The sequence below is a fragment of the Pituophis catenifer genome, unplaced genomic scaffold (genome assembly GCF_029215685.1).
Source record: "Pituophis catenifer annectens isolate HBS135680 unplaced genomic scaffold, rPitCat1.0.hap2 SCAF_1, whole genome shotgun sequence".
In the NCBI taxonomy this organism is placed as follows: domain Eukaryota; kingdom Metazoa; phylum Chordata; class Lepidosauria; order Squamata; family Colubridae; genus Pituophis; species Pituophis catenifer.
The window spans coordinates 157,408,389-157,436,091 of NW_027256881.1; the positions used below are offsets into that span (position 1 = coordinate 157,408,389).

The 27,703-nt window shown below is 42.8% G+C and overlaps 1 protein-coding gene across 2 annotated transcripts in view; it reads right to left on the reverse strand.

Annotated features, from left to right (window-relative positions):
* Nucleotides 1-904: 904 nt before the first annotated feature.
* COMMD1 (copper metabolism domain containing 1) overlaps nt 905-27,703 on the reverse strand; it is a 97,534-nt gene continuing 70,735 nt past the window's right edge. For both annotated transcript variants that reach the window (XM_070933093.1, XM_070933094.1), the window contains exon 3: nt 905-1,281. In XM_070933093.1, coding sequence (XP_070789194.1) covers nt 1,174-1,281 — 108 coding nt within the window. In that variant the 3' untranslated portion in view covers nt 905-1,173. The remainder of the gene's footprint in view (nt 1,282-27,703) is intronic.

Genomic DNA, 27,703 nt, shown 5'->3' on the forward strand with positions numbered 1-27,703 from the left:
TTACAGTGTTTATAGGACCAAATGACAATAATAGATAAAACTACTGCAAATTAGTTGAGTTTGATAGATATTTGTTATTTTTTGTACAGCCAGTTACTGATTTTCTAAAAAGACCTATTGCAGCTTTTATTAAGCTATGCACAAAGATAACTAAGAAGCTCACTTGAGAAGGCATTAGTTTATAATGCATAATAATAAGGGTAGATACTATGGTTTTTGAAAAAACCACATAGGAATATGACTGCTTGGTATAAAAGAAGATACTATACAGATAGCCTGGTAGACAAGACATTAAAAAAACTCAATAGCTGTATCGTCACATATTCTGGAAGAAACATTTCAAGGCTAGTTTCTAAGGCAACATTTAAAAATATGATCTGTTTTACAGAGGGCCAAGTTAAATAGCAGAAGAAAACTGAGGGGAAGAAGGAGGTGGTTTGGCATAAAAGAATTTAGATTATAAGCATTAAGACATTCTAGAGGTGATATCCATTTCTCTTTAATGTTTTGTCCATATATTCTGCATTTTCAATAAGTCCTGTAGTATTCAATACCATACTGCTGAGATAATGAAACAGTTAATGCTGAAAATGCTTGTGAATACATACAGTATTTACTCTCTATTGCTAGTGAACTTTATATAGCTTTTTTTTAAAATGACCACCTTTTATTACAGTGTCTATAGCTAGGTTTTGTGCTACAGAAATGGAAAAAACTAAAATACACTACTGTTTCATTTTCCTCAAGTAACAACCCATTTTGAACTGGTGAAAATATAAAGCAAAATAAAGCAAAATATTTTTTTAATGGAATTCCCTCTCCTGGATCTACAAATGTACAGCAGCCATTGCTACAAATTGCTTTTCAGTGGCTGGATGAATAAATCACACAGTAATGTCAGTAATGGAAAAGGTGAATATATTTGCTCTTTTATTATAAAAATTCAACATTTTTCTGGAGGAGTATTTTCTTTCAATGAATTCAGCTATGTTCTTTTGTTTTAATATGTACATGAGTTTGAATGCCTCCGTTATCTTTTTTCCTCCTCTTTGATCCCATGTTTATATATAAGTTTTCAAACACTGCTGAAAGAACAGTATGATGTCCAGGATAATCTACACGTGTAACTAAGGTTAACCTTAGTATGAATCAAACACTGTTTTAAGTGAAAAGTCAGGATGCTTGGGTCAGAGAAATAATGCTATCTTCAATCTCTGAAAGTTTTTTCAACATTTCATTCAATTCGGTCTCATCAAATTCCATGGTCAAAAGCTCAGTTTCCTACAATAAAAAGGAAGAAAGAAAATAAGTTTAGATAACTTTTTAACGAGAAAATGCACTCAACATTCTATTCAAAAGGTGGAATTAATGACCTTCTTCACTGTCTAAAATCATATTTTGCATGCTTTTATTTTATTATTAAATTTGTTCGCTGTCCATCTCGCTCTTATGGACATTACAGGAATACACATACACACGCAATTGCACTTTTATAGACTTCCTGAAGTTGCAGCACCTGGTTTCTCAACTAAATGGTATACTTGGTGCCTCACGTGTTCTGCTAAGAAGCATCCTGAGTATCTTGTAATCTGAGAACAGAATGTCCTGATTTTTATACTTTCAACATTCAGGAATGCTTCTCACAAGAACTTATCTACTGTTAAAAATGCTTGCATATTTGCCATAACTCCTTGTATGTTGCCAACCATACTTAGCCAGGCCTCCTACACATAATTTTTGTTTTTGTAAATGTTATCAAAGTCCAGTAAACATCTCAATATTCTCCTCTGGATATACATTGTATAGCTTGACAACTTCCAAGATTTCTTTTAGGGAATGTGGTTCTCTATTATTATAATTTTACTTTAGTCAGTCTAGATAAATTTACAATCAATGAAGTTCTATTAGAACAGTCAAAACTGCAAATTATTTCAGAATGTGTTTTGTGATGCCTTATCTATAAGAATAATATGTGGAAGAAGCACTTGATCTTTATATTGCCCAATATTTATTTCTTATTCTTACTAGGAGAGATAAATATATTTGTGTGCTTATAGAATTATTATGCAGTTATTTATTTGTTTCTTCTTTGAACAGTGCTATTTTAATGGGTTAGGGATTTTTTCCCAAAATTATTCTTTTTTTTTTTTTTTTTTTGGTATTGTTCACCTCCTGGAGTTGTATACTTAAGATGGGCAGCTGTATAAATCTTCTAAATAAGTAAACAAAGAAAACCCAAGCCTAGTATCCTGGCACATTCAAAACACAGTTTGGAGAAAGACAAGAACAAACCATTCACACATCAGATCTAAATGATACAAATATTGTGTCTGATCATAGAAATTTCTCTGGATGGAGTTGATTTTAGCTGTATAATACATAATGTATAGTCAAAATTTAACAAAGAGACAAGAACAATAAAACCCTGGGGAGGTTTTCTTTAGTCAACAAGGAACCAAAAAAACCCAACAACTTTATAAATGAGACACAAACCAAACATATAGGCTTAATCATAATGAGCATCTTGCTTAAATAATGTGGTTGTTTGGTTTCAGTGGAGCATGCTTCATGAACCCAATTCTTGTAACTTGTAAACAATGATTTATAGATTAATGTATTGTGTGAATCTGGCTAAGGCTTATTCAAAAGCCCATGATTAAAAAACAATGCTTTACTGCAATGTCTGCAGTAGCAAACATGAATTCTTGTTTATTGGGTTCATGACAGTGAGCCCCTGCATGAGAATCCCTGAAGTAAGATAGATGAGGAAGCTGGATGGAGTCACCTCTATCTATTTATCCTTTCAAAGACACGGAAAATAGCAGAAACAATCCAAGCTTTATTTGAGATAGAGAATGCTTTTGAAAGCTGCATAGTGACAGCAGAACAACAGTTGCAATTTCTTTCTTTACTCTCTTATAGGCTTAGGATGCTACATAACTAGCAAGAAGTGTAAAAGACATAGGAGTTCTGCTGGAAAACTAAAGGAGGCAATGTTACAGAAGAATGCCATCAGAACCACTGGGAATCAAGCAGCATATAAATTAAATACATATATAAACACATACATGCATATGTATTCATGCTAGGCACTGTGCTGAAAGATCAGTCTGCAGTTTTTATAACACGGAGTGGAAAACACTCTTGCTATTGTCCCTATTAGCTGCCTGGATAAAAAATAAAGGAAGGATGAAGTAGTAAAGAATTGTAAGTAAATGCCACAACAACTTTTTTGTCGGGTATTAAATATATGGATGGAATTGCTGGGTAACGGTTAGCAGTTTGGTGATTTTCCTGCATATTTGAGTCTCATTCTCTTGTAAAGACTTAAATCAGCTGCTCAGGCCAGATAGAACCATTGCGTAACATCAAATATAAGGGCATTGCAATCTCAAGGTTGGGAAACAAGTGACGTAAAGTCCTTTCACTGGAAGGAGCAGATGGAAAAGACTTAGGGTTTAACTCTGGGCATACACACACACGTTAAGCAATTTGATTACTAAGCAAAATGTGATGGTGATGGACTTAAGTCACTTTTGCTGCAGTTGTTGAGAGAATCACCTGCGGTTGTTAAGTGAGATATTACACAACCGTAACCTGCGATTTTACTGCTTCTCCATTGACTCTGCTTGTTGGAATCCAGGTGTGAAATTCACAAATAGCAATCATGTGACCATAAGATGCTGCAATGGTGATAAACAGACACCAATTGTGAAGCACCTGAATGGCAATCATATGACTGTGGGGATGCTGTGATGGTTGTAAATGTGTGGCCCTGTTGTAAAGGTACTTTTTCAGTGTTGTCATAAATTTCAATGGTGATTAAATAGGTCAGTCGTTAAACAAAGTCTACCTATAAGCAGATCTTCTTTGTGTGTGTGTGTATTCCTACATGTGTGAATAAAAATACTTTACAGTATCAAATTTGTGACACTTCTCCTATTAAGATGTGAGGTTGAGTTTCAGTAGAATGAAGATTTATTCCTGTCCCATAGGCTATAATTGACTTTAAGAAAAAAAGGTGTTCTATGCTCTGTGGTTGCTCTAGGTCAGGGGTGTCAAACTCAAGGCCCACAGGCCAGATCCGGCCGCCTGGGTGCTTAGATCTGGCTCGTGGAGCTGACTTGGAAACAGTGAAGGACTGGCCCACAGTGCCTCTGCCAGCGAAAATGGAGCTCTCCATCGGCCCTCCCGAACTCCATTTTTGCTGGCAGAGGGTTGCAGGAGCCCGTCATGGCCAAAAAGAGAGCTTGGGAGCCAGTTTTCACTGGCAGAGCGCTCGGGCCACCACAGGCGCTCCCGACATGAGTGATGTTGAGCTGGCCACACCCACTCTGGCCATACCGCCTTGCCCCCCAAGGTCAAACACAACCCTGATGTGGCCCTTAATGAAACTGAGTTTGATACCCCTGCTCTAGGTGCAGAATAGATGAAACCAATGAGATGATGCTTCTTAGTTGTGTACTGAGTTAAAAATGCATACTGCCAATGGAATTCATTTACAGCCTCGTTTTTATAGTATACAAAGAAATCTATATGGCTATTTTAGCCAGGCTTCTCAGTTCAGCTTTCCTATATTGATAAGCCCTATCTGCTTCAGCACACTCAAGTATGTTTCTTATCAAAACCGTCAAAATGCAACTCTCTTCCTCTTGCCAAGTTTCTAACACTCCCATATTTTTCCAATGACATTTAACAGTTCTCAAAAAGAACAAAGACAACCTTTGGTGAATCCTATTTTAAGGACTGGTACTTCTCTGTCCCTTAATGCTCCAATCTTAGCTAATTACACAACAGTAGCTCCTCCACTTTGTAAGGGGTCCAGCTTTACATTTAACAGAAAAAGTGTTTAACAGAAGAAGTGTGAAATACTTTCACTGCATCCTTTCTTTGTAGCATGTTTCTCATTTCCAAAATGTTCTTACTCTTGTTGATGAAAAAACAACTAAGGTAGGGCATGTTTTAACACGTAATACCAATCCTAGATGAAATATATTTTTCTTGACCTTATTATTTATGTTTTTTATTAGTAGAAATCCAAAAGACTGCAATGTAGCTAAAATAATTTTCAATACTTCGGTATGCCAGTGACAAAATCCATCTGCATTCTGTTCCAAACCTCTGTTTTCTTTGGTTTCCTAAACAACTCTGAATTAAACTTTTTTTTTTACTTTTTAAATTTTTTTTATTGGTTTTACCACAACACAACACAACACATCACAACAAAACATACAAAACACAAACACATGATATGTATTTCTTTTTGCATATCAGTTTCGTTCCTCTTACTTTCTACTATATACATTCCCTATTTTTCCCATCCTTTATTATCATTATCTTTATCGTCCCTTGATTTTTAATTTTCTTCATTTACAATATTTTGCACATTTGTCACCTTCTTCTCTCCATTGTTTATTCACATTTACTTTCCCTAATCTCGAGCCAATCATACCATTTAGTCCATACTTGATAATATTCTATATCTTCCTTTTCTTTTATTTCTTTTGTTAATTTATCCATCTTCGCACAGTCCAGGATTTTCTTAATTATTTCTTCCTCTGTTGGGATCTTTTCACTTTTCCAGGACTGTGCGTAGACTATCCTTGCCGCTGTAATTATGTGCAGAATCAAATATCTAATTTCTTTACTGTAAATTCTGTTCAATATTCCCAGTAAAAACGTTTCTGGTTTCCAATCCACATTATAGCCAATTATCTCTTCTATCCAACTTCTAATTTTAATCCAATATCTGAATTAAATTTAAAGCTAGGCTGGTTAGTCACCATTTCCTCCAAATAGTGAGAAATGCAAAGTCATCATCTGATCTGTGGGTTCTGAGATCTGGAAGCAGTACAGCTGGTACCTGAAAAGTACAGCATCTGGAATTAATAGCCCGGGGGAAGTCAGTTCCTGAGTTTCAGTATGGATGTGTATGATATTTTTATATTAATCCTAAAGAAACTAATGCTCAAGTTCTTTTATTTGAAATCCATATACTCAGTAGCTCTAGAATTTAATAGCATAAAATAGAGGTTGCATTACAAGCCTGAAAGGGAACACTCCTAATTTGATTCTTTTAATGATGCAATTAAGTAGTAGTGTTTAGGACTGCATTGTATCATCTTGTAATGCGAGTATTTTTAAACCTTAGGCAAACAATTGTTTAGGATGGTAGGCAATGAGGCACACGAAACAGGATCTGCAGACATGATATTGGTATACATAGGGCTGCAGAAAGAAGCCCTATGGATATAAATGCTTTTGTTGAGAGCTGATGAAATATATCCTGTAGCAGTACAAACCTAAGACAGATAAATGGTTTTTTTTCTGTCCTCTCTATAAAAGTGTTAGGTATTTCAGCTTTAATTGCAGGGGTCTTTCTGATTATTCCTATGACTAATCTGAGAATGAAGATGGTGCTCTACATTTTGGAAAATAGGTTGCCTTTCCTTAGGTGTAAAAAATTATCCCGCTATTTAAATAGGGCTTTAGGTAACTAGTTGCTGTTTATGTGTAATCACTAAGTAAGATTTTCTCAAAGAAAATATGGAAAAGCACTACAGTAATTCTATTTGCCCAGTTGCCTGTATTTCTGGCAGCAAATCTTTCTGTCAGTCTACCTATCTATGATAGTTTGTGTCTGTAGTTTGGCAGAAATATTATGACATTTGAAATATCTAAAGTGATGCTTATTTCAATGATTCATTTTCATTGATGGAAAAATGAAAAGCACATATAATTAATATGCCAAATATCTTTTGTCTACATGTATTTGGTTTAGGACAGTGATGCTAACCTTTTCCGGATTGAGTGCCCAAAGTGCGCACGCGCGAACGCCCAAAATGCAGTGAACATGTGGTCCCCATGCATGTGCCCCCGCGCATGAGCACCCCTCCAAGCATGCATGCATGCCCCCCGCATGCACGTGTAATCCCCATATGCACCCCCCGCGCATGTGCGTGCAACCCCGTGCATGTGCCCTGCTTCCAAGAATGCACGCCCCCACATGTGTCCCGCTCCCCACGCATGCGCGGCAGAGACACAAGGACCAGCTGGCTGGCGGGAGGCGCACGCGCATTCGTGGCAGAGTTGAACTGGGGTGATGGCTCACAGGTCCACAGAGAGGGCACTGCGTGCCACCTCTGGCACACATGCCATAGGTTCACCATCACGGCTTTAGGGTATACAATCTGAAAGGCAGTATCATTTTCTGTGCCATATTATAAAGTAAGAAAATAGTATTTTTTTTCTTTAATTCTTTTTAATGTAATAGATGTCACTGGAAATTAAGCAGAAAAGATTGGAGCAAACCCAAGGAATACTTTCCATCTGGTATAGCGCAACAGATTTAATTTCATTGCTTTTATAATATTAAGTTCTGTTTTTTTCAATCCATTTTTATCACATAAATCAAAGGAGGATTATTTAGCAGCTCTCAAAACAAGTTACCCCCCCCCTTTTTTTTTACTTAGCTCCATATAGTACGTGCAAAGTATTAGATACACACATAATGTAAATTAACAGCAAAAAGAATAAGAGTCTGGCTGTGTCCCTGAATAACTCTCACAGTTAACAGCAGTTTTTCTGCCCTAACAATGAAAAAACAGAGCATATAAGATAACTGCACAGGAATAGCTTGTCAATAAAAGCTGTCAAATATTTAATGCTTTATACTGTAATGAATGAAGGAAAGTTTCCATTTGAAGAGGAATTTTGAGACACTAAATGAGCTAAAGGAAAGTAGCTGACCTTCAATTCAGGTAAATGGAAGGCCAGGAAAATGAATGCTGAGAAGGCATTCAGGAGAGTGGGTTTCTCCTAGCAGGTATGCTTTTGCAAGAGAAGAGGAAAATCTTCATTTTGTCCTTGTGGTTTGGCTCCCCTCCCCCCCTGCTTTGAGGCTGGCTGAAAGGAAGAGAAAAATAAACGTCTCAGCTAGCAGCAACTGGACTGGAATCTCATTGGGAGCAGGTTCTTTAGAAAGCAATAGGTCATCTCTTCTTTACCTTTTCTTTTCTACTTTCTTCTAAGACTTTGACCTTGATATCTAAAATAAAGATACTTTCTTTCTGTTGAACTATGGGGCAGAAAATTCTCTCTGTAGTAAAATGGTTGGTAGCAGCACACAGCTGTCAGCTTTTCAAAAGTTGCACTAAGATGCAGCAGAGTTGTGGGAGAAGGCATTGGCGACTCCTTGTAGGACCCATTGGGGCCCAAGCTACCACATCCCTTGTATGTTCACCCCTGCACCCTGTTACACCTATACATTGTTTCCTTGGTGTTTCTTAAGCACCTTCCTTTTCCTGTCAATCTCTGCTTGACCTCTTTAGGTCAGCTTTTAGTAAACCAGCACATAGTGTATTTCTTCATGGTATTTGGCCTTGGACCAGCAAACAAATTTTGATGGATGGATATTTCCTTGTGCAAATTGTTTAAAGAGAAAACAGCATTAGCTAGGCTAAGCAAATCATAACCTCCCATCACCTTTCCTGACTCCTTAAAAGAAGCAATAACATTGCCAGGATAGCCATAATGATGTTTAGAAGGAAAGGTGATAACACGAAGGGATCTTTGGAAGTGACGAAAGTTGTGAGAAACAAGGATAAGGGAGATAATGGGGGAAAAGCTAGACATTAACTGTTACCAAGAAAGGAGAATATTTTAGCTCAGGTTTGGAATGAGGGAACCTTGGTGCTCTCTGAGCTTGGTTGTTTTTTTGCAGATGTTTCATTACCCAAACTAGGTAACATCGTCAGTACTGACAGCATTGATGATGTTATCTAGTTTGTGTAATGAAATGTCTTCAAGAAAACAACCAAGCTCAGAGAGCACTAAGGACTACACATTAACTGTTATTCTACAGTTAATTCTACATCTTCTCTGTATTCTTAATAAAAGGGGCGTTGGTCCTACCTGAGACGCACCTTCTCGTTGGGTGGAGACAGCAGCCAGGATAGGGTGTGCTTGTCTGCTAAGCTGATAGACTGAGCCTGTCAAAGTTGCTAAGTCCCGCCCTTGTTACTGGGCAGACCCAGCTTTTGGCGAAGACTAGAAGACAGGCTCGGCGTGTGGGACACCAACAAGAGAGAAAGGAAAAAGGCAAGAGATAGAGACCAGACTGGCAAAGGGAGGGTCTGGCTGCTGTCTCCACCCAACGAGAAGTGCGTCTCAGGTAGGACCAACGCCCCTTCTCCATTGTGGGTGGAGACAGCAGCCAGGATGGGACATACCAAAGATTCACGTCCCTACAATCGGGTGGGACCAGGCTGGTCCGAAACACCCTCCCCCAAAAGAACCCGCTGTAGCACCCGACGACCAAAAGCGGCATCTGCTGAAGCAAATTTGTCCAGTTTATAGTGCTGGATGAACGAAGAAGGCAAAGTCCATGTAGCCGCCCTGCAGATTTCGAGCAATGAGGCCTGCGTGGCCCAGGCTGCCAATGTCGCAGCGCTGCGGGTAGAATGCACATCAGTCGAGGAGGTCTCGGAAGGGAACATAACTCGTAGGCCTTGGCTATCGTCTGCCGGATCCAACGCCCGATGGTCAACGACACCTTGTTACCTAAAGAAACAGGCAGGAAGGAAACAAAAAGAGATTCCGTTCTGCGGAAGTCTGCGGTTCACTTAATGTAGATACGCAGCGCCCGTCGGACATCTAGAGTGTGCCACCACCGTTCAAGCCTGTGAGCCGGACGAGGGCAAAAGTTGGGCAGGACAAGTTCCTGCATGTGGTGGAAGGTGGTATTGATCTTAGGTACAAATGTAGGGTCCAGACAAAGTACCACACGATCCACGTGGAATACACAAAGGTCATCACGGATGGAGAGGGCGGCCATTTCCGAGATGCGGCGAGCTGAGGTAATAGCTACCAGAAAGGCAACTTTGCACGTTAGAAGCCAAAGGCTGGTTGTCCGTAGAGGCTCATATGGAGCAGCCGTGAGAGAATTAAGAACAATGGAGGTCCCAAGTCAGGTACCTATGGAGAACTGGAGGACATAAATTGGTAGTGCCCCACAGAAAACGGTGAATCAAAGGATGTTGGGCCAAAGAAGACAACGATCCAAATCAAGGAGATCGCTGCCACCTGCCTTCGCAATGTGTTAGGAGAAAACCTTTTGGAAAAACCCTCCTGCAGAAAAACCAGTACACTGACGATCGAGGCTTGGAGGAGTGGAACCCCGTTCCGATCACACCACGCACAAAAGGCCCACCAGGTAGCTGAGTAAATGCGATCTGTTGAAGGCCTCCGTGAAGCCTGAATGGTGCGGATCACATCTGCCGGGATGTTGGCCTCTCCTAGTGTACACCGCTCAACTGCCAAGCGGTCAGATGGAGCCACTGCAAGTCCGGGTGCCTCACAGCCCCTTGAGTCAGTGTGTCCGCTAGTTGAGGTAACTGTCAAGGCGGAGCTATTGACAACAACACTAGGTCCGCAAACCAAGGTCTGCATGGCCAATGCGGGGCCACAAGTATGATCTCTGCCTGCTCCAACAACAACTTGCGAATCACTCGGGAGAGCAGCGAGACTGGAGGAAACGCATATAGGAGTCCCGGAGGCCATGGGGAGCGGAGGGCATCAATGGCCTCTGCATGAGGCGACCGGTACTGCGCGATGAAGCACGGCAGCTGAGTATTGTCTGATGTGGCAAAGAGGTCGATCACCGGAGTCCCAAAGTGTGCAGCGACTTGGCGAAAAATGTATGGGTGAAGATGCCATTCCACATGATCCAGAAGCTGGTGGCTTAGCCAGTCTGCTTGTATATTGGCGACGCCAGAAATGTGTTTCGCACGCAATGAGGCAAGGTGAATTTCCGACCAGACTCCCAACCTCAACGCCTCCGACATCAGGGAGAGAGACTGCGTGCCCCCTTGGCGATTGACATGGGCCTTTGCTGTGATGTTGTCCGTGAGGACCAGGACCTGGGAGTTGGAGATGAGGTGATGAAAAGCTCGAAGTGCCAGGTAGACCGCCCACAGTTCCAGCCAGTTGATGGGGCGATGGGCGTCGGTGCTGTTCCAGGTGCCCTGAGCAACTTGACCCAGGCAATCGGCCCCCCAGCCCTGAAGGCTGGCGTCCGTTGTCACCACCACTCTCTGTGGATTGAAGAAGAGACAACTTCTGGATATTGCTGGAGACCGCCACCACCCTAGGGACCTGATCACCTTTTTGGGAATGGGAACGGTCGTGGAAGAAGTCCCTCTGCCCGCTTTCTTCAACGGCAAAAGAAATCATTGCAGCTCCCTTGAGTGCAGCTGGGCCCAGGGAACTATCAAGATGGCGGAAATCATCTTGCCCAAGAACTGAGACAAGACGAGGGGAGACACCAGTCTAGCCCGTTCAACTTTATAAATGAAGGACCTCAAACTATCCTGGTGCTCGCGCGACAGGTAGACCCTCCCTTCCACCGAATCAATTAGAGTCCCCAGATGGAGTAAACGAGTGGTAGGGACAAGATGGCTCTTCTCCAAGTTAATATAGAAGCCATGGGCAGCCAGTCTGTAGAGTAAGCTGCAGGTCAGAGGAAGCCTGATGCTGGGTGGACGACAGAATTAGATTATTGTCTAAACAGCAGTGTAGACGAATAGATTTAGCCCTAAGGGATGCTGCTAAAGCAGCCAGTACCTTGGTAAAGGTACGAGGGGCAGAGGAAAGGCCAAAGGGCAAGGCCCGATACTGGAAATGGCGCCCCCCGTAGCAGAACCGAAGGAACCTACAATGGGAGGGGAGGATGGGGATATGGAGATAGGCCTCAGTGAGGTCTATGGAAGAGGGGAGATTGCCCCTCCAAACACCGTCGAGGATAGATTTCAAAGACTGCATCTTAAACTTGCGGTATGTGACATACCGGTTGAGACGTTTAAGGTCCAGAATAGGTCTCCACCCTCTCGATGACTTTGGTACAAGAAAAACACGGGAATAAAATCCCGTCCCCTGTTCAATCTCGGGCACAGGTTGAATAGCCCTGATTGTAAGGAGGTGCTGAACCGCCGAGTCCATAAGGGACCATTTCTTGATATTCCTAGAAAGTGGACAGCGGACAAAGAACATCGGAGGAGTGGAGAGAAATTCAATGGCCAAGCCAGATTGTAGGGTGGCCAAGACCCATTTATCCGAAGTGATAACTTCCCAAACAGGAGCAAAGAGGGCCAATCTGCCCCCTATGGGAGGATCCGGGATGCAGCTAACGACGGTGTCTGGAGAAACAACCTCCTCCCCCTCGAAAGGGCCGTTTGGAATTAAAAGTCCTACCTCTGGACGCCCTATCCTGAGCGCCCCGCTGCCTAGATTGGAAGTTCCCCTGTGATCTGTGAGAAGGAGAGGCAAAATGAGACCCTTCATAAGAACGAGGCTGAGGACAGGATGAGTACGGATGGAACCTCGACTCCCGCCTGCGGAAGACGGTAGGGAGGACCTTCTTTTTGTCCTTTGTTTCTGTAAGAAAGGCGTCAAGGGGTTCACCAAAGAGTTTTGAACCAGAGAAGGATACTGATGCCAGTCGCCACTTATGTCTGGCATCGGCCTGCCAGTGGTGAAGCCAGACCAAATGCTGGGCAGTAACGGATGAGGCCAATGCCTTGGAAGAGAAATAAGTGGCGTTCAGGGTAGCGCCCACCGAAAATTGCGTGGCGGCGATGATCTTATTCAGGTCTTGTCGAACTCGGACATCCTCAGTGACCAAAGACTCCTGCAAATGGCCGCAGTCGAGGGGCCGGGAGGTTCGCAAGGAGAGTCCAGCTGAGCAGTAGTAATGGCCTTGTGAAGCAAAGATTTAAACAAGGCCTGTGGAAAGAGGCCGGTAAATGCCAGCTGGTCCGGTGGCAGGCCCTCATCTTCTGATAAGTCCATGTCCCAAGGATCGACGCCAGCCCTGGAAGGGGAATGGCTGTTGATGGAAGAAGCCGGGGAAGCTAAGGCCGCAATGGAAAGGGCATCCTCCTGTGCGGTGTCAGCTTGATGAGTAGGGATGTCAGACCGGACTGAGGCAGGCACGCTGGCGGACAGACGTTGTGAAACCAAGGACTGATGTACTGCCACCGTTATCATTTGCTGGATCTGGGCTGGTGAAAGAACGACCTGTTGAGTTGGCGGACCCAACTCCACTGGAGGAGGGAAGAGGTGGTGGTAGTCTCCTGCCCTGAAGCTTGCTGACAGCTCGCCTTAGCACAGAGCTTAGTGAGCACTCTATTGCGGTGGGCTTCGGTCCTGGAAGGCATGGAAATGAAGGAGGACTAATGATGAGGCCAAGAGGACCCTGAAGATACCGTCTTGGAGGAAGACGTAAGGCCCTGATCCCTCCTGGAGGGAGATCCTCCATCATCTTGGTGATGGGGGCTCCCAGAGCGCCCCGCTTTCCGGCCATGTTTTGATTTCTGAGAGGCCTTGGGCATCTTGCAAGCTTGAGTATGTAGATCCAAACCACACCCGATGCCCAGGAAGATAAATGCTCTTATATGGCGCAGGCCAAAGCCCGGAGACCTAGAACAGTGGCTACAGAAAACGGGACAGGAGCAACGTACCGTCAAGGAACGTACTTGGATGGCACAGGCCACAGCCTGGAGGCCGAAAAGCAGAGGTGACAGGCTGAATATGTAGAAATAAGAGGCAATAGTCAGGGCAATGATTCTCACAAAGCCAGGAATGCAGCCCACTGCAGCAACCAGTACTCTGGTGAACATCGTTAACAGGGGAGCGCACGAAGCTCCACAAAAATTATCCGTCTCATTAAGTCGTCGATTGAAGCACGTAAACGGGGGAGTGTGCAAAGCTCCACAAAAAATTGCCCACCTCGCTGGTTAGTCAAAAGGTTCTGATCGGGAGCACGAAGCTCCACTAGTGCTCCTCAAACAGATCCGTGGGCGTGAAGAAACGTGCTAGGAAGGGGAGCGCGAAGCTCCACCGAGGGGACGTTAAGGAGAGATAGCCGTTCCAAAGGCGTTGAGTGAGAAGAAGCCAAGCGTAGAAACGTGAAGCGCTGACAGGGCCGACGTCGAGTCAAACGATCTTCACGCCAAAAGCCGTTGGCGGTGCACGAAACTCCAACCAGGCGCACGTCCTGCAATCAGCCTCAGCCGGGGGCGTGAAGCTCCACAAGACAGCTCAAAGGGTAACGAAAGCCCCAACGCAAACAAAATAGGGGCTTCGGAAGGCAGCGATGACAGAAAGGAGCAGGCAGAGGAGCAAGCAGTTGACGAAAAGAAAATGGCAGCTCGTAAATTAGACAAGGAGCGCGAAAGCTCCACAGGCTGCCTGAGGAAGGAGATAATGATAAACTCCGATGCAAAACACTCCAAAGGGAACGCGAAGACCAAACGATCCTAGCAAACTACGTCCCAGGCAGGAATAAGGGACAGGGCAAGAGGGAGGGAAAAAACCCCCTTCCCCCAGAAACGGACAAACCCGCAACTGGAGAAACCAAACTCACAGTTTACAGATACAATCGCAGTCCAAAAAAGCACAGTCCAAGAACAGTCCAAAATCGAAACCAGCAATCACAATATGAATTAGAAGATAACAGTCAAGAATAGGCAAGGAATAGGAGAAAAAATGCCAGAGGATCAGTCCCACACGCCTGTCTAGGCTGACAGACTGAGCCAAAAGCTGGGTCTGCCCCGTAACAAGGGCGGGATTTAGCAACTTTGACAGGCTCAGTCTATCACCTTAGCAGATGAGCACACCCCATCCTGGCTGCTGTCTCCACCCACAATGGAGAACAATTATCTCTGTAATCCCTCATTAAACTACTTCTAGCTTCCTGGGTTACATATATACTTTGATTTGCATAAATCTCCACGAAAGGGCTGTATTCCTTCTCTTTTTCAGATTTACCACTGCAGTCTCTAGTGCCAAAATAAACACATTTTGTATTTCTATCAATGAGGCTTCTAGTTACTACTATTAAACTCATAAAGGATATTTTTTCTTATACTTTAAGAACTATTGATGCACATATTTAGTTTGCTACCTACATTTAAATATTATGCTATTTCTACTTTATGCATTCATTACTTTAGATTTGAATAGGAAAAAGAACAAATACATACTTTAAATTATAGTTTTACATTTTTGATCTTCCATCTCATATTTCTTTACATTATTAAAAAGTGCTTTGTCATAATCACTGTGAATAGTTCTTAGAATTCCTAGGATACTGTTCATTCATAATTGATTTGGCTTAGTTTGTTTTAAAGCTAAATATTTTCACAGATTTACCAATGATGACATGGAAAACTCATGAAATTTAAAGCAACTTCTAAATACGTAATTTATTTTTCTGGTAAACAGAGACCATAAAATATGCAATTTGGGAAAATATAAACAGGTCCCTCTTGAACACTTGCTAATAAACCTTAATACACTAGATCATGTTCTTTTGGTTTCAGAGTGCCAAGGTTATATTTGTGCTTATTTCAGATAAAATATGAAATACTCATATATGTAAGTCTACTCTTGTTTATATTTGTAGAACCAAGACTGTATTGTAGATTTAAACATATGGTAGCAACTCAACTAGGCATTTTGATAAAATATATGTGTAAACCTAACAGGTTAATACTTGAGGGCTTTGTGAGGACAGTCAATTTCAAAGCTAACTTCTCAAAATAACTGTGAGAAATTGCAACAATGTTTTGCTGATCACATGTTTACTTTGGCCAGAGGGCCTGATTCTTAGAACAAAATTTGAGCAGCTGTTCAAAGGCTCTATTGTCCTCTTTCTCATCTCCTTGAAGGACCCACCAAATATATTTGACACAAAAGACGGGAAACATGTCAATGAAGTGTGTGATCCAATTCCTTTCTGAAATGTCCTTCCCACTGAGCAAGGGATTGGGACTATAAAACCTAACAGGAAGAAGACACTATTCTTGCTGATATAAATCTCACATGAAAACAAGTGAGATGTCAGGTTTCCTTCTTTTCAAATAATTTAAAACACTATTTAATGTTTAAAATGATTTAAAAATATTTACAATTTACCACATGGCTGCTTTTAAAGTTGTTATAGATGTTTACTAGTCCATTCTTCTGTAACCATTAGTACTCTAAGGAAGTTGACTGTTCTGTGTAATAGATGTTACTATAATCCTTGCAAGTACCTTAGTCACATCCTTCATTATTGGTGCCAGGGTTACAAAGTTATTATTTTCAACACCAGCAGTTTTTGACTGTACTGATAATTCTGCAATTCCATTGTTGGTATTGTTGGAGGGTCAGTTCATAGGCTGTTTCAGTGCTGGCTTATATTGGCTCTCTTGTTATTACTTCTTCTAAGTTATCATTTCTGTAGTTCAAGTCAGCTTTTTCCTTTGTATTTGCAATTGTGGTTATTTGAATTTCTTCTACTGTTCTATTGCTATTTTGGAGTCTTCAAAACATTTTTGTATTGTTATTTGTAATATCATTATTTAAAGTAGCATTTATTATATATTTTCAGATAATAAATGTTTGGAGGCCAGTGAATAACTTAAACTTCATGATGGGAGGCAGTCAATGAACTAAGGAGTTTGGATTACTTGATTTATATAACTGAATATAATTTTCTTCAATCTGATGTCCTCCAATCATCATGTGAATTGGGAGTTGCACATTTGAGCAACATCAAGTTTGGGAAGGCTAATATAACAAGTAGTAATACAAATTTAACCACCAAGAATGGGACACAGACTATGCTAAATTGACCACACTATGAAGACAGATACTGTAGAGAAACATATTCTTAAATTCTATGGACCATTCCCAAAGTAAGTTTATAAACAAGGTACAGAAAGCATGGGTTCTGGATTTTTTTTAACGCCTTAATAATGACAATGCCTGAATATTGTGACCAGGAGGAAGAAGGGCCTAGAAAGAGTTGGCAGAGATTGACCACCTGCCCAACTGACTCTCCCCTAGAGATGCACTTTTTTTGGTTTTGCAACCTGTAGCCAGATAAGGGCTATTTTAACTTGAACTTTCTTTTGCTGAATTCTCTTGCCATATCAAATTTGGTTCCGTTCTCTTGAGTTTTCAGAAAATTATTCTGCTGATGGACAGAGTTGCAAACCCCTTCATATAGTTGCTTACCCATAGTCCACTGGGCTGAGAAAGAATAACAGTAACCATATATAATAAAAAGTTATATTGACGCATGATTTAACACTTTTCTAATGTTTTTTAATATATAAAATGCTAAGGAACTGGTTATTATTTGACAGATAACTAATAAGATAGATGATGTAGTAGGCATAATAGTTGCTCTATTAGAGTTGAATGAATACTTGCACAGTGCATTTGAAGTAAATGATGAATCATAAGGCAATTACCTCCCTTGATGACATCCTCTGGCATTGGAAAAATATTACATTTTACATGAAGTTATCCACTGCTTCCTCGTCTCATGTAAAAAAAACCCACATTACTAATCAATATAATTGACATTATTCTCCCTGTTATTTTTCTCAAAAGTCTGCAACAAGCAGTGCCTAATTTTTTTATATCCCACCATTTCACACCAATTTCATAATTATGACAAAAACCTTGCTGGATAGTTCCAACATCTGTGCAAAAAAAAAAGGAGAGACCTTACAAAAGCTATGATTCCTGAATGCTCTTCCTCCCTCTAATCTATTTTTACTTGCTCTCTGAGGTTGAAACCTTTCCCCCTCTTGCCTTGTAAAAGGTCCTTCACATTTTTCATTCTTATCTAAATGCTGAATAGGTTTCTTCCATATTACTATGATTTTACTGCTTTTAGTAAGTATCTAAGTTGAAAGCTTTTTGTAAATTATACTCTGAAAACATAGTTTTGACACTTGAGACTTGATTACACAGAAACAGCCAAAATAATAACGAACATGCCAATATTTTCCAGGAAAAAAAAAATTGCATGAGATTTGAACACATATGTATGGGGTAGGGATTGCACTATGGTGCAGAAGGTACAGCACATAAAACCAAGTCATACTTCTTTAAACTCAGCAAGGACAGTTTCCATATTCTGTCTAAGGAGGAAAACTGCTTGGCCTCACCAATAGCTGGCCCTTCTTTCCTCTGTTGCCAAGTTTTCCATCAAGATGCCATTAATAGGCATCTGATTTAATGCAGAGTTTTCCTTGTCTGAAAAGGGCCATAGCTTTCAATGTTTTTACAGACAAAAAGCATGATTACATGTTTTGTGTAAGAAGGAAGACATCTAAATATATATATAAATGCAAAAAAAAAAAGCCATCAATTGAAGCTTCTACAAAGGAAGCAAGCCTGTTGGCAGCATATAAAGGTAGAATATTCAAAGCTAAAGCATTTGACATACTACGCCCCTTTAAATAAATAAACATATACTATAGTTAAAATATTCATTGTTTCTTCTCTCAACAGTATTTCTCGAATTTGCCAGGCTTCCTTTTCATTTGCTATATTTTACTAAAAGTACAAACTTATATACATAAAGTAGAGACTTTATGTCAGTCATTATTGGCCCTCATTACTATTGATTACAATTTCCTTCAGCCCAGCTAGTGTGACTAATGATGAGGAATGTTGGATTTGATATTTCAGCATCACCTCAACCCTGAATTAAGGTAGTCAGAAGTATTCAGATTTGGGCATGTGGAACCTCTGCAATGGAAAAAGCTTTCTCCTGATCACTATAGCAGCAGAAATCTTGACCTAGCATTACTAACCTGCTAATGATGCCAATACTCTAAGGAGAGAGCTTATTTGTGCCATTTCACTAACTGCAATTTCACAACTCTATGCCAATAGACTGAACTGTGAAACTGACCACAGTGTAGCTACTGGTCTAAGAGATAAAAGGTTCAGTCTATTTTTGATTATTTTCATTTATCATTTTTTAAGCCAGTTCTAGCCTAAATTGAAAAAGAAAAATGCATGAACATATTTCTCCACACGGTACCCAATTCTGTATGCATCTTGTTATATGATATGGATTCATAAATGCATATTGTAAAACTTTTAGAGCTGGAAAATACTTTAAATATTCACAGAAATCAAAAGAGAACTTGCATCCTAATTTGCCTGTTGTTGAAGAAATCATATCAGGATCTGAGTTTTTTAAGTGATTGTATAAAGAAAAAAATATTCAGTAGGATTATTCACTGAACAATAAAATATTTTAGTTTGGATTTTAAAATTAGTTGTATGTGATGTTTTACAAAGGCTTGAAGTAAGGAACAAACTGATTTTAAAGTTGTTAAATTATTAAAACAGCATATATTTGATAGAATAATGAACCTATAGAAGTTTCACTTTGATAACTGATTTTTGAACTTAAGTTCTTTTTAAGAATTTGCAATGTATTTTTCAACAGTTAATGCATATATTTGAGAATATGGACCTACAAATGCATATTTAAATAACAATCCATATCTATATCTATACTTGTGAACAAAAATTTGGGGGCAGACTTTCAAAAATAGACATGAGAATATGCATGATCTAAATGAGTAAATACTGTATAAGAAAAAGAAAGAGAATACTTCTACTAAAAAGCCACAAATATCGTATGTTCTTTGCTTACTGTTCTAACTAACTAGGTTTGAACATTTCTAACTAACTAGGTTTTGCTAAGTTTAATGAATGAATGAAATGAATTATTTCAAATATATTGCATAGTACAATCAAGTGGTAGATGCAGTCATAAAAATAAGGGGTGGTTGTATCTATAAGCAAGTGTCAGCCCAACTTCTGTAGGTGAAGCATGTAAGAGTGAGGGGACTATTACTGGAAAAAAAAAAGTCATCTTGTCCCCACCACATATATTTCTTTGGGGAGGGGAACAGTCTCAATAGGCCTTCTCTTGATGGCTCAACTGGATCATTATAAGGAAAAAAACCTCAAGACTGCCCAGCTTGATTTTTTTTTATACAGGAAGAGAGAGAGAATCCTGTCAAACTTTTAAGATTCCGTCATTATATCTTATAATTCATAGAATTCCAATAGTTCATAAGATTGTTTCTTCACTGGTCTATCTCAAATGGATGGCAGATGGGCAGAACCCTGTTTGACATATTCCAATATATATACCAGCGTCACACTGTACAGGTCTTTTTCCATAGCGATGCTCAGCAATTCATAGATGGGTTCTCTCATCTTCTTTGGTAGAGACTGAGAGTGTAGTGTATCTTTAAATCTTGATGCTGTTGCTGTCTGGCCATGCCTCCTGGCTCCGGTGCCCCTCAGTTATTTCTCTCAGTCTGAGGTAGAGAGTCGTAGTTAGCAGTGCTGCTATTGTAAGTTATATTTTTTTCCCTTTTTCTTTCTGCTTAGGGTAGTTAGTGTTGATAATTTGTGTATATATAGTCTAAATAGTGTAGATAATTAAGGATTAGGCTGAGGGAGCAAAACGACATGTTTTAAGTTGCTGCGATCACAGCCTGCCTTCCGCTGCAGGCGTGAGCGAGCCGCTGGGCTTCAGCCTTGCCCTTCTGTTCCCTTGGCTTGGAGCAGTGATCGGAGGTTCTTTTTTCTTAAATAAGAACACCGGACAGCCTGGGAGGCTGTTTCTTCGGCTGCCGGCGCGTAGGCGGGTTTGCTGGTCCGCTGGTTTTCCCGCCGCCGCCATTTGCTCCCTCAGAATAGTGGCGGCTGCAGAGTACCTGCTCAGACTGCTGAGTCACACTCTGTCTGGGTCTTCACCTCGCAGCGCTTTAGGAGCTGGGGCTTCTTGTGCTTGAATCGCCAGGCCCTTTTTGAGAGCTGGATCGTCTGGTTGTGAGTAGCAGGAGAAGGGCTTGTCCCTGTTTTTGCTTTTTGCGCCAATTTGGAGAGGCAATTCCATGGGCTGGCGGCCATTTTGAGGACTGGATTTTCCGGCCTTCTTAGTCTGGGGCTATGTTGGTGAGATTTTGTCCCCTTTAGGCTATGGCCATGGGGTTACTGGATTATTAAAATGATTTTAAATTACTGGCATTTTATTATAAGCATCTGAATTGATTTTATCCATTCTGCCTGTCAGTTGCAGGGTTTATCTTCTAATTGTATCCAGGATGGCTGACCAAGAGTTTTCTTCTGATTCTGAGCAGGCCCCAGCTTTGCCTAGGCCCAAGAAAGCGACCAAAAAGAGTTCCAGATCTGCATCTGCCAGGTCCAAGTCTGTGTCCACCAGATCACAATCTGCTTCTTCTTCCACTGGCAAGGAGGAACAAAGAAGGCACAAGGCCTTGGAGAAACAATTCTCTAAGGCACAAAAGAAGGCTCAGGGAGGGGTGGAAGTTCTCCCAGTTGTCAGGGAGGCATCTACTGTGAGTCACCAGTCTGTTGAGCTTCAAGAACCTCAAAGTCCACCTCAATCACTGCCTGATCCTCAGGGGGAGTGTCAAGATAATTCTCAAAGGGATTATGACTCTAATACTCCAGGGCCATCTGCAACCTTTATACCTACAGCTGCAGGGCTCCCCCACAGGAAGGGATTGCTTGGCCTTCCCAGATTGACTTTCAATCACTTTTTACTGATGCATTAGCCAAAGCTATTGCTTCGGGCATTCATCATGGAGCTCACGGTTCAGGTTTGCCTGCCTGGCAGGCCTGCGCCCCCCCCCCCCTCCTCCCATGCAGGCACCAACAACCCAGACTCAAGCGGAGGTGGTTGGTGGTGATGATTCAGGGGAGATAGATCAGGAGGACCCTGAGTTCTCGGAGGATGAGGAGATTATCCCTTATAGACCAGCCTTCTCCACTTTGTTTCGGCCTGAGGTCTTCAAGACCCTTCTTAGGAAGGCCAAGATGGCAACCAACATGGGTAGAATTATTAATCCTGCAGACCAGGGTACAGGTGGAGTTCAGCCTCATGGGAAGTTGTTTGCAGTTCCAGTGCCCGACCAGGATTTTATTCCTTGTCCTGATCTTTTTAAGGAGGTCATAAAGAGACAGTGGGAAACCCCAGGAGTTTTGTCAGCCCCTAGTGGGCACGATAAGAAGTTGTATTGTGCTGACCCAGAGCTTGAGGGTCTTCTTAGTCTTCCGTCTGTGGATGCACCAGTAGTCAGTTTGTCTTCCGCTGTTTTATCTACTGATGCGGTGGAGGTTTTGAAGGCAGATGAAAGGCGGGCGGAGGTAACATTTAGGAAAGCACACCAAGCGGCCGCTTGGGCAGTGAAAGCGGCTACTTCTGCTTCTTTCTTTAATAGGGCCACCCTGATTTGGCTTCAACAATTGCAGGAAAGACTCCCCCCTGATGATATCAGGATCAAGCAGGACATGAGCAAGTTAGTGGCTGCCACCGAATACTCTGCGGACGCATCCCTGGATGCGGCCCGGTTTGCCGTTAGGGCAATGGCCTCTTCTGTGACCTCACGCAGGTTACTGTGGCTTAAGCCTTGGAAGGCCAATACCAAATCCAAATGGAAATTGGCTTCAGCTCCTTATCATGGGGCTTCTCTGCTTGGATCAGCCTTAGATCCAGTTTTGGTGGAAGGTAGAGATAAAAGAAAGGTGTTACCTGTTTCGTATAACAGGTCAGAACGCAGGTATTCTCCCTATGGTCATAGGCAGCCCTTTCGTTCTGAGTCTGGGCCCAGTGGGTCCTACTATAATAGAACCTTTTCTCAGGGATTTGACCGTTCTACCAACAGGCAGGGCTTTAGAGACTGAGGCAGATACCAGTCTGCTTCCAAACGTCCATTCAGAGGTACAGGTTCCAGGAATGCTAAGCGAGGCAAATGACACGCTGTCCCAATTTCCCATTGGGGGGAGGCTTCATCACTTCTTTCACCAGTGGGAGTCCACCACGTTGGACACCTGGGTTCAACTGATGGTGGAACAGGGACTGCTGTTGGAATTTCGCACAACACCCAGGGACTTGTTCATCCATTCCCCAGTTTCTCATCACAAGGACAGGCAGGACAATATGAAGGCAGAGATTCTGCATCTGCTGGAAATCGGGGCAATAGAGAGAGTGCCACCAGATCAGGAACGGACAAGGGTTTACTCCATTTTGTTCCTAGTAACCAAATCTTCAGGGGGTTGGAGAGCCATCTTGAACCTCAAGTATCTCAACATCTTCATCCATTTCAAGAGGTTCAAGATGCAGTCTCTCAAGACCATTCTGGACTGCGTTCGAAGGAGGGACTTTATGACCTCATTGGATCTTCAAGAGGCGTACCTCCATGTAATGATCCACCCCCAACATCGCAGGTACCTCAGGTTTGCGTATGCCAACAAGCATTAACAGTACTGGGCGATGCCGTTCGGCCTCTCCTCAGTACCACGGATGTTCACCAAACTTCTTGCCGTGGTAGCTGCCTCAATCTGCCTTGTCCCCATTCGTGTCCTCTGTTATTTAGACGACATTTTAATCCTGTCTTCTTCCCATCTCAAAGCGCAGCAGGACTTACGGACTGTCAGTCGTATCCTAGAGATCCACGATTTCTCCATAAATTTCTGGAAAAGTCACCTGGAACCCACCACATCGATCATACATTTGGGAGCAAGAATAGACTCAGAGCTGCTTCAGGTGTTTCTTTCACCCGAAAGACAACAGAACATCAGGGAGTCGATACATCACATTCTGTCCCTGGACCAGGTGACCTTACTCAGCTTATTGCAACTGCTTGGCAAGTTTATCTCTTGTTTGTCAATAGTACCATGGGCACGCGGACACTCAAGCCCGCTGCAGTGGTTCCTCCTGCCGTTTCAGAAAGCATGATGCGCTTCTTCCACGACCAAAGTTTCTCTTCCTGTCCAGGTACGTGCTTCACTCCAATGGTGGGTGTTGGGGGCTCTGTCGAGGGGCTGCCTGTTCCACGAGCCAAATCGAGTGGTTGTCATGACAGATACGAGTCTTTCCGACTGGGGGACTCACCTGGAGGCTCAGGTAGTTCAGGGACTTTGGTCACAGGCAGACAGCCTGCTCAATATAAATCTATTGGAGTTGAGGGCGGTATATCTGGCTCTGGTTCACTTCCAACAAGCCATATCTCACCGTCATGTTCTTGTTCTAACTGACAATATATCAGCAAAGGCCCACATAAATCGGGAAGGGGGCACTTAGTCCCGATCCCTGATGGTGGAGGCATAGATGTTGTTAGACTGGGTGGAAACTCACCTATCATGACTCCGGGTGGAGCACATTTCGGGAGCAGTCAACATCAAGGCGGACTGGCTCAGCAGGGAGCATCTGGATCAGTCGGAGTGGAAACTGCATCCAGACTTATTTCAGGAAGCGGTTCACAGGTTTGGTCTATCGCTAGTCGATCTGTTCGCTCGACCGGACAATGCCCAACTGCCCAGGTATGTCACGAGGTTTCCTTGCATAGGGGCAGAAGCCCACAACGCCTTACGATGTCCGTGGCCTCCGGGACTACTGTACGCATTTCCTCCCATCCCTCTCATTCCACGGGTGGTTCGAAAACTGTTATCAGAGCGAGCGGAACTGCTGCTAGTGGTACCCCATTGGCCTCGCCAGTCATGGTTTGCCGACCTAGTGACTCTATCAGTGGACCGGCCCTGGCGCATACCTCAGGACCGGATCTCGCTCGCCCAAGGGGTCATCACATATCCAAACCCACAGTGGCTGCAATTAGCCATGTGGCGCTTGAGCGGATCCGCATGAGAAGACAACATCTCGGGTGACATCATTCATACCATCCAGGCCACTAGGCGTCCTTCTGTCAGGATCTACGACGCATCATGGAAAGCGTTCTGCCTCTGGTGCTCCACTGTGCATATTGATCCCACCTTGGCCTCCATTTCCGAAGTTTTGAACTTTTTACAATCGGGGTTGTCCAAGGGGTTAGCCCCTTTTACTCTCAGAAGACAAGTGGCCGCCTTGTCAACAGTCTTGGACCCGAGTAATGGACAGTCCTTATCTCACGATCCTCGCATTAAGGGTTTTCTAAGGGGGGCTACTAACCTCAGGCCTCCTGTCATCCATCGTTACCCTTCCTGGGATTTGTCCCTAGTTCTCAAGGCCCTTACTGCTGCCCCCTTTGAACCGTTGGCGTCAGTTGGTATTCGTTTCTTGTCCTTTAAACTGGCTTTCCTTCTTGCCATTACGTCGGCCCGGAGGATATCAGAACTGGCAGCATTATCTGTTAGGAGTGACTTGTGCATTTTTCACCCCAATACGGTGGTACTCAGTTTAGACCCTTCATTCGTTCCAAAAGTTAATTCAGCATTCCACAGGGGACAGGAGGTCATTCTTCCCGACTTTTGTCCTCAACCCAGACATCCCTTGGAGATCCAGTGGCACACGCTGTATGTTAGACGTGCCTTACGCCATTATATTGCCAGGACTGCATCCTTCAGGAAGTCGGAAGCCCTTCTAGTATCCTTTCACTCAGCTTCCATGGGAAAAAAGGTGTCCTCACAGACTGTAGCTAGATGGATTAAAGCTTGCATTTCCCTGGTGTATAGCTCCCAGAGCAAGCAAGTACCGGGAAGGGTCTGGGCCCATTCCACACGTAGCGCAGCCACGTCAGCTGCCTGGTCTACTCAGGCTTCCGTACTAGACATATGTAGGGCTGTTACGTGGACGTCCCTCTCGCCATTTATTAAACACTATAAATTAGACTCATTCACTTCTGCAGAGGCCTTTTTTGGGCAGAGGGTACTTCAGTCTGTCCACTCCCCTGGGGTCCGGGACCCAGCCAGCCTCCCTCCCATTAATTCCAGCTTGGGCATATCCCATCTATGAATTGCTGAGCATCGCTATGGAAAATGGACGTTGGCTTACCTGAACATCCCTTTTCTTGGCGATGCGAAGCAATTCAACCCGCCTCTCAGGCTGCCTGGGGTTAGTCTCCCAGGAGGTTGTTTCCTTTTGTTTCTTAGTAGGTCACGTCTAGCGTGGGTGTTTTCGAGAAATAACTGAGGAGCAACAGAGCCAGGAGGCGTGGCCAGATAGCAACAGCATCAAGATTTAAAGACACACTACACTCTCAGTCTCTACCAAAGAATATGAGAGAACCCATCTATGAATTGCTTTGCATCGCCAAGAAAAGGGACGTTCAGGTAAGCCAACGTCCATTTTAGACAACGACCAGTACTTTGAATTGAGTCAGGAAGCCTATTGAATACAGTGACCTAATAGATGTAATCCTCTAATAGTAGACTTCCTGAGCTAGCAGCCTTACTGCTGCATTCTGAATCTGTGGCAGCTTCTGAGTCATCTTCCAAGGTAGCCCCAAGTAGAGTGAATCGCGATAGGACAGTTATATGGCAATCAGGGCATGAGTCTCTGTCATCAGAGCATCCTGATCCAGACCAGGGGTGAAATGCTCCCAGTTTGGACCGGTTCGGCCAAACCGGTAGCGATGGTGGCCGGTGGTTCGGAGAACCAGTAGTGATAGCGGCACGAGGCTCCGCCCACCCACCTGGTTGTCATTACTTCCTGGTTTTAACTAGAAAGTAATCTGTTTTCTACCCTCTGCGCATGCACAGGTGGGTTTGTGCATGTGCAGAGGGTCTATTCACGCATGTGACGTGTGCACACGAGCTAAGCGAGTGCATGCGGCGCGTGTACTTCCAAACCAGTTGGGAAGGTAAGTAGTTTTCACCCTGGTCCAGACAGTGCTATAATGAATGCACCAGCCAAACTCATGGCCATGGCTTTCACCTGCTGTTCCAGTAGGACTCTTTAGTCCAGGAGAATCTCCAGATCATGGACCAGAGATAGAACCTATACTGCAGTGAATGTTATGCATTTCCTCAGGTTCCACAAACTCAGAAGAATCCTATGTCATAATACAAGATACTGCCCTTTGCCTCACTTGGAGCATAAGCAGAAGTGATTTGATCAGTAAGAAAACCTGCAAAACTTAATCCCCCATATAATAGTAATAAAAAAAACCCTATGAAGCTACTTGGAATTGAAGGTTAGAAAAAGAGCTACCTCTATATTCCAGAAACTGAATATGTCAGCCCGTAAATCAGAGTTGCCCACCAAATTGTTGGGAAAATTTCCAAGTACCCTCTGGTATATTAGGTCCTTGCAGAGGTCCAGGACGCTACAATCCACAATTTGATCAGCAAATCATCTGCCTATGGTAAAAGGACTTTTGTAAGTTCTGTTTCTCATGTCCAGATCCCTTCTGCTCTGCTCTGAAGTAAAGAACATATCGAGCAAGTGTCTGCCTATGTGCACCGAAGTGGCGATTGTTTCGGCTTATGCCAATGATTGTCATGGAGGCCATAAATTCATGAGCCATTCTAGAATTCCCTCCTGGGACACGGATTTGGAAATCATCCAAGATCAAAGGTTCCAGGGACTCTACATCATTCTCCATATGAGATATAGAAGTTCACGAAGGGCCATTTCCCGATAACAATACCACTGGTAGCTCTAGCTTCTCTCTGCAGTTCAGCTCAGCATACAGGCACTTGCAACTAATCACCTCTGGGTCACTGCAAGGTTTTCACAAATGGTAATCCTTACTTCCTAGCTTGATGTGAGTGTTGCAGAACCCAAAACCCAATATTAGATTTCTAACAGGGCTACATCACTGAGCATGAATAGTACATATTTCAATAGTATGTGCCAGATCTGCTTCCTCGTGCACATGATGGATACAATTTTATTGCACACAGCACTGAAATTTACCAAATTTAGATTCCTTGGGGATCAAGGAAGCTGACATACAGCTAACTGGCTCAGGTTAGAGGCAATTAGTTTAGAAGGGACCTACAGTAATATGAGAGTTCCTTCTCCTGTAATGGCTCATCCAATACCCCTTGCTCTCCCCCTTACCAGTTTCAATATATATATTTAAAT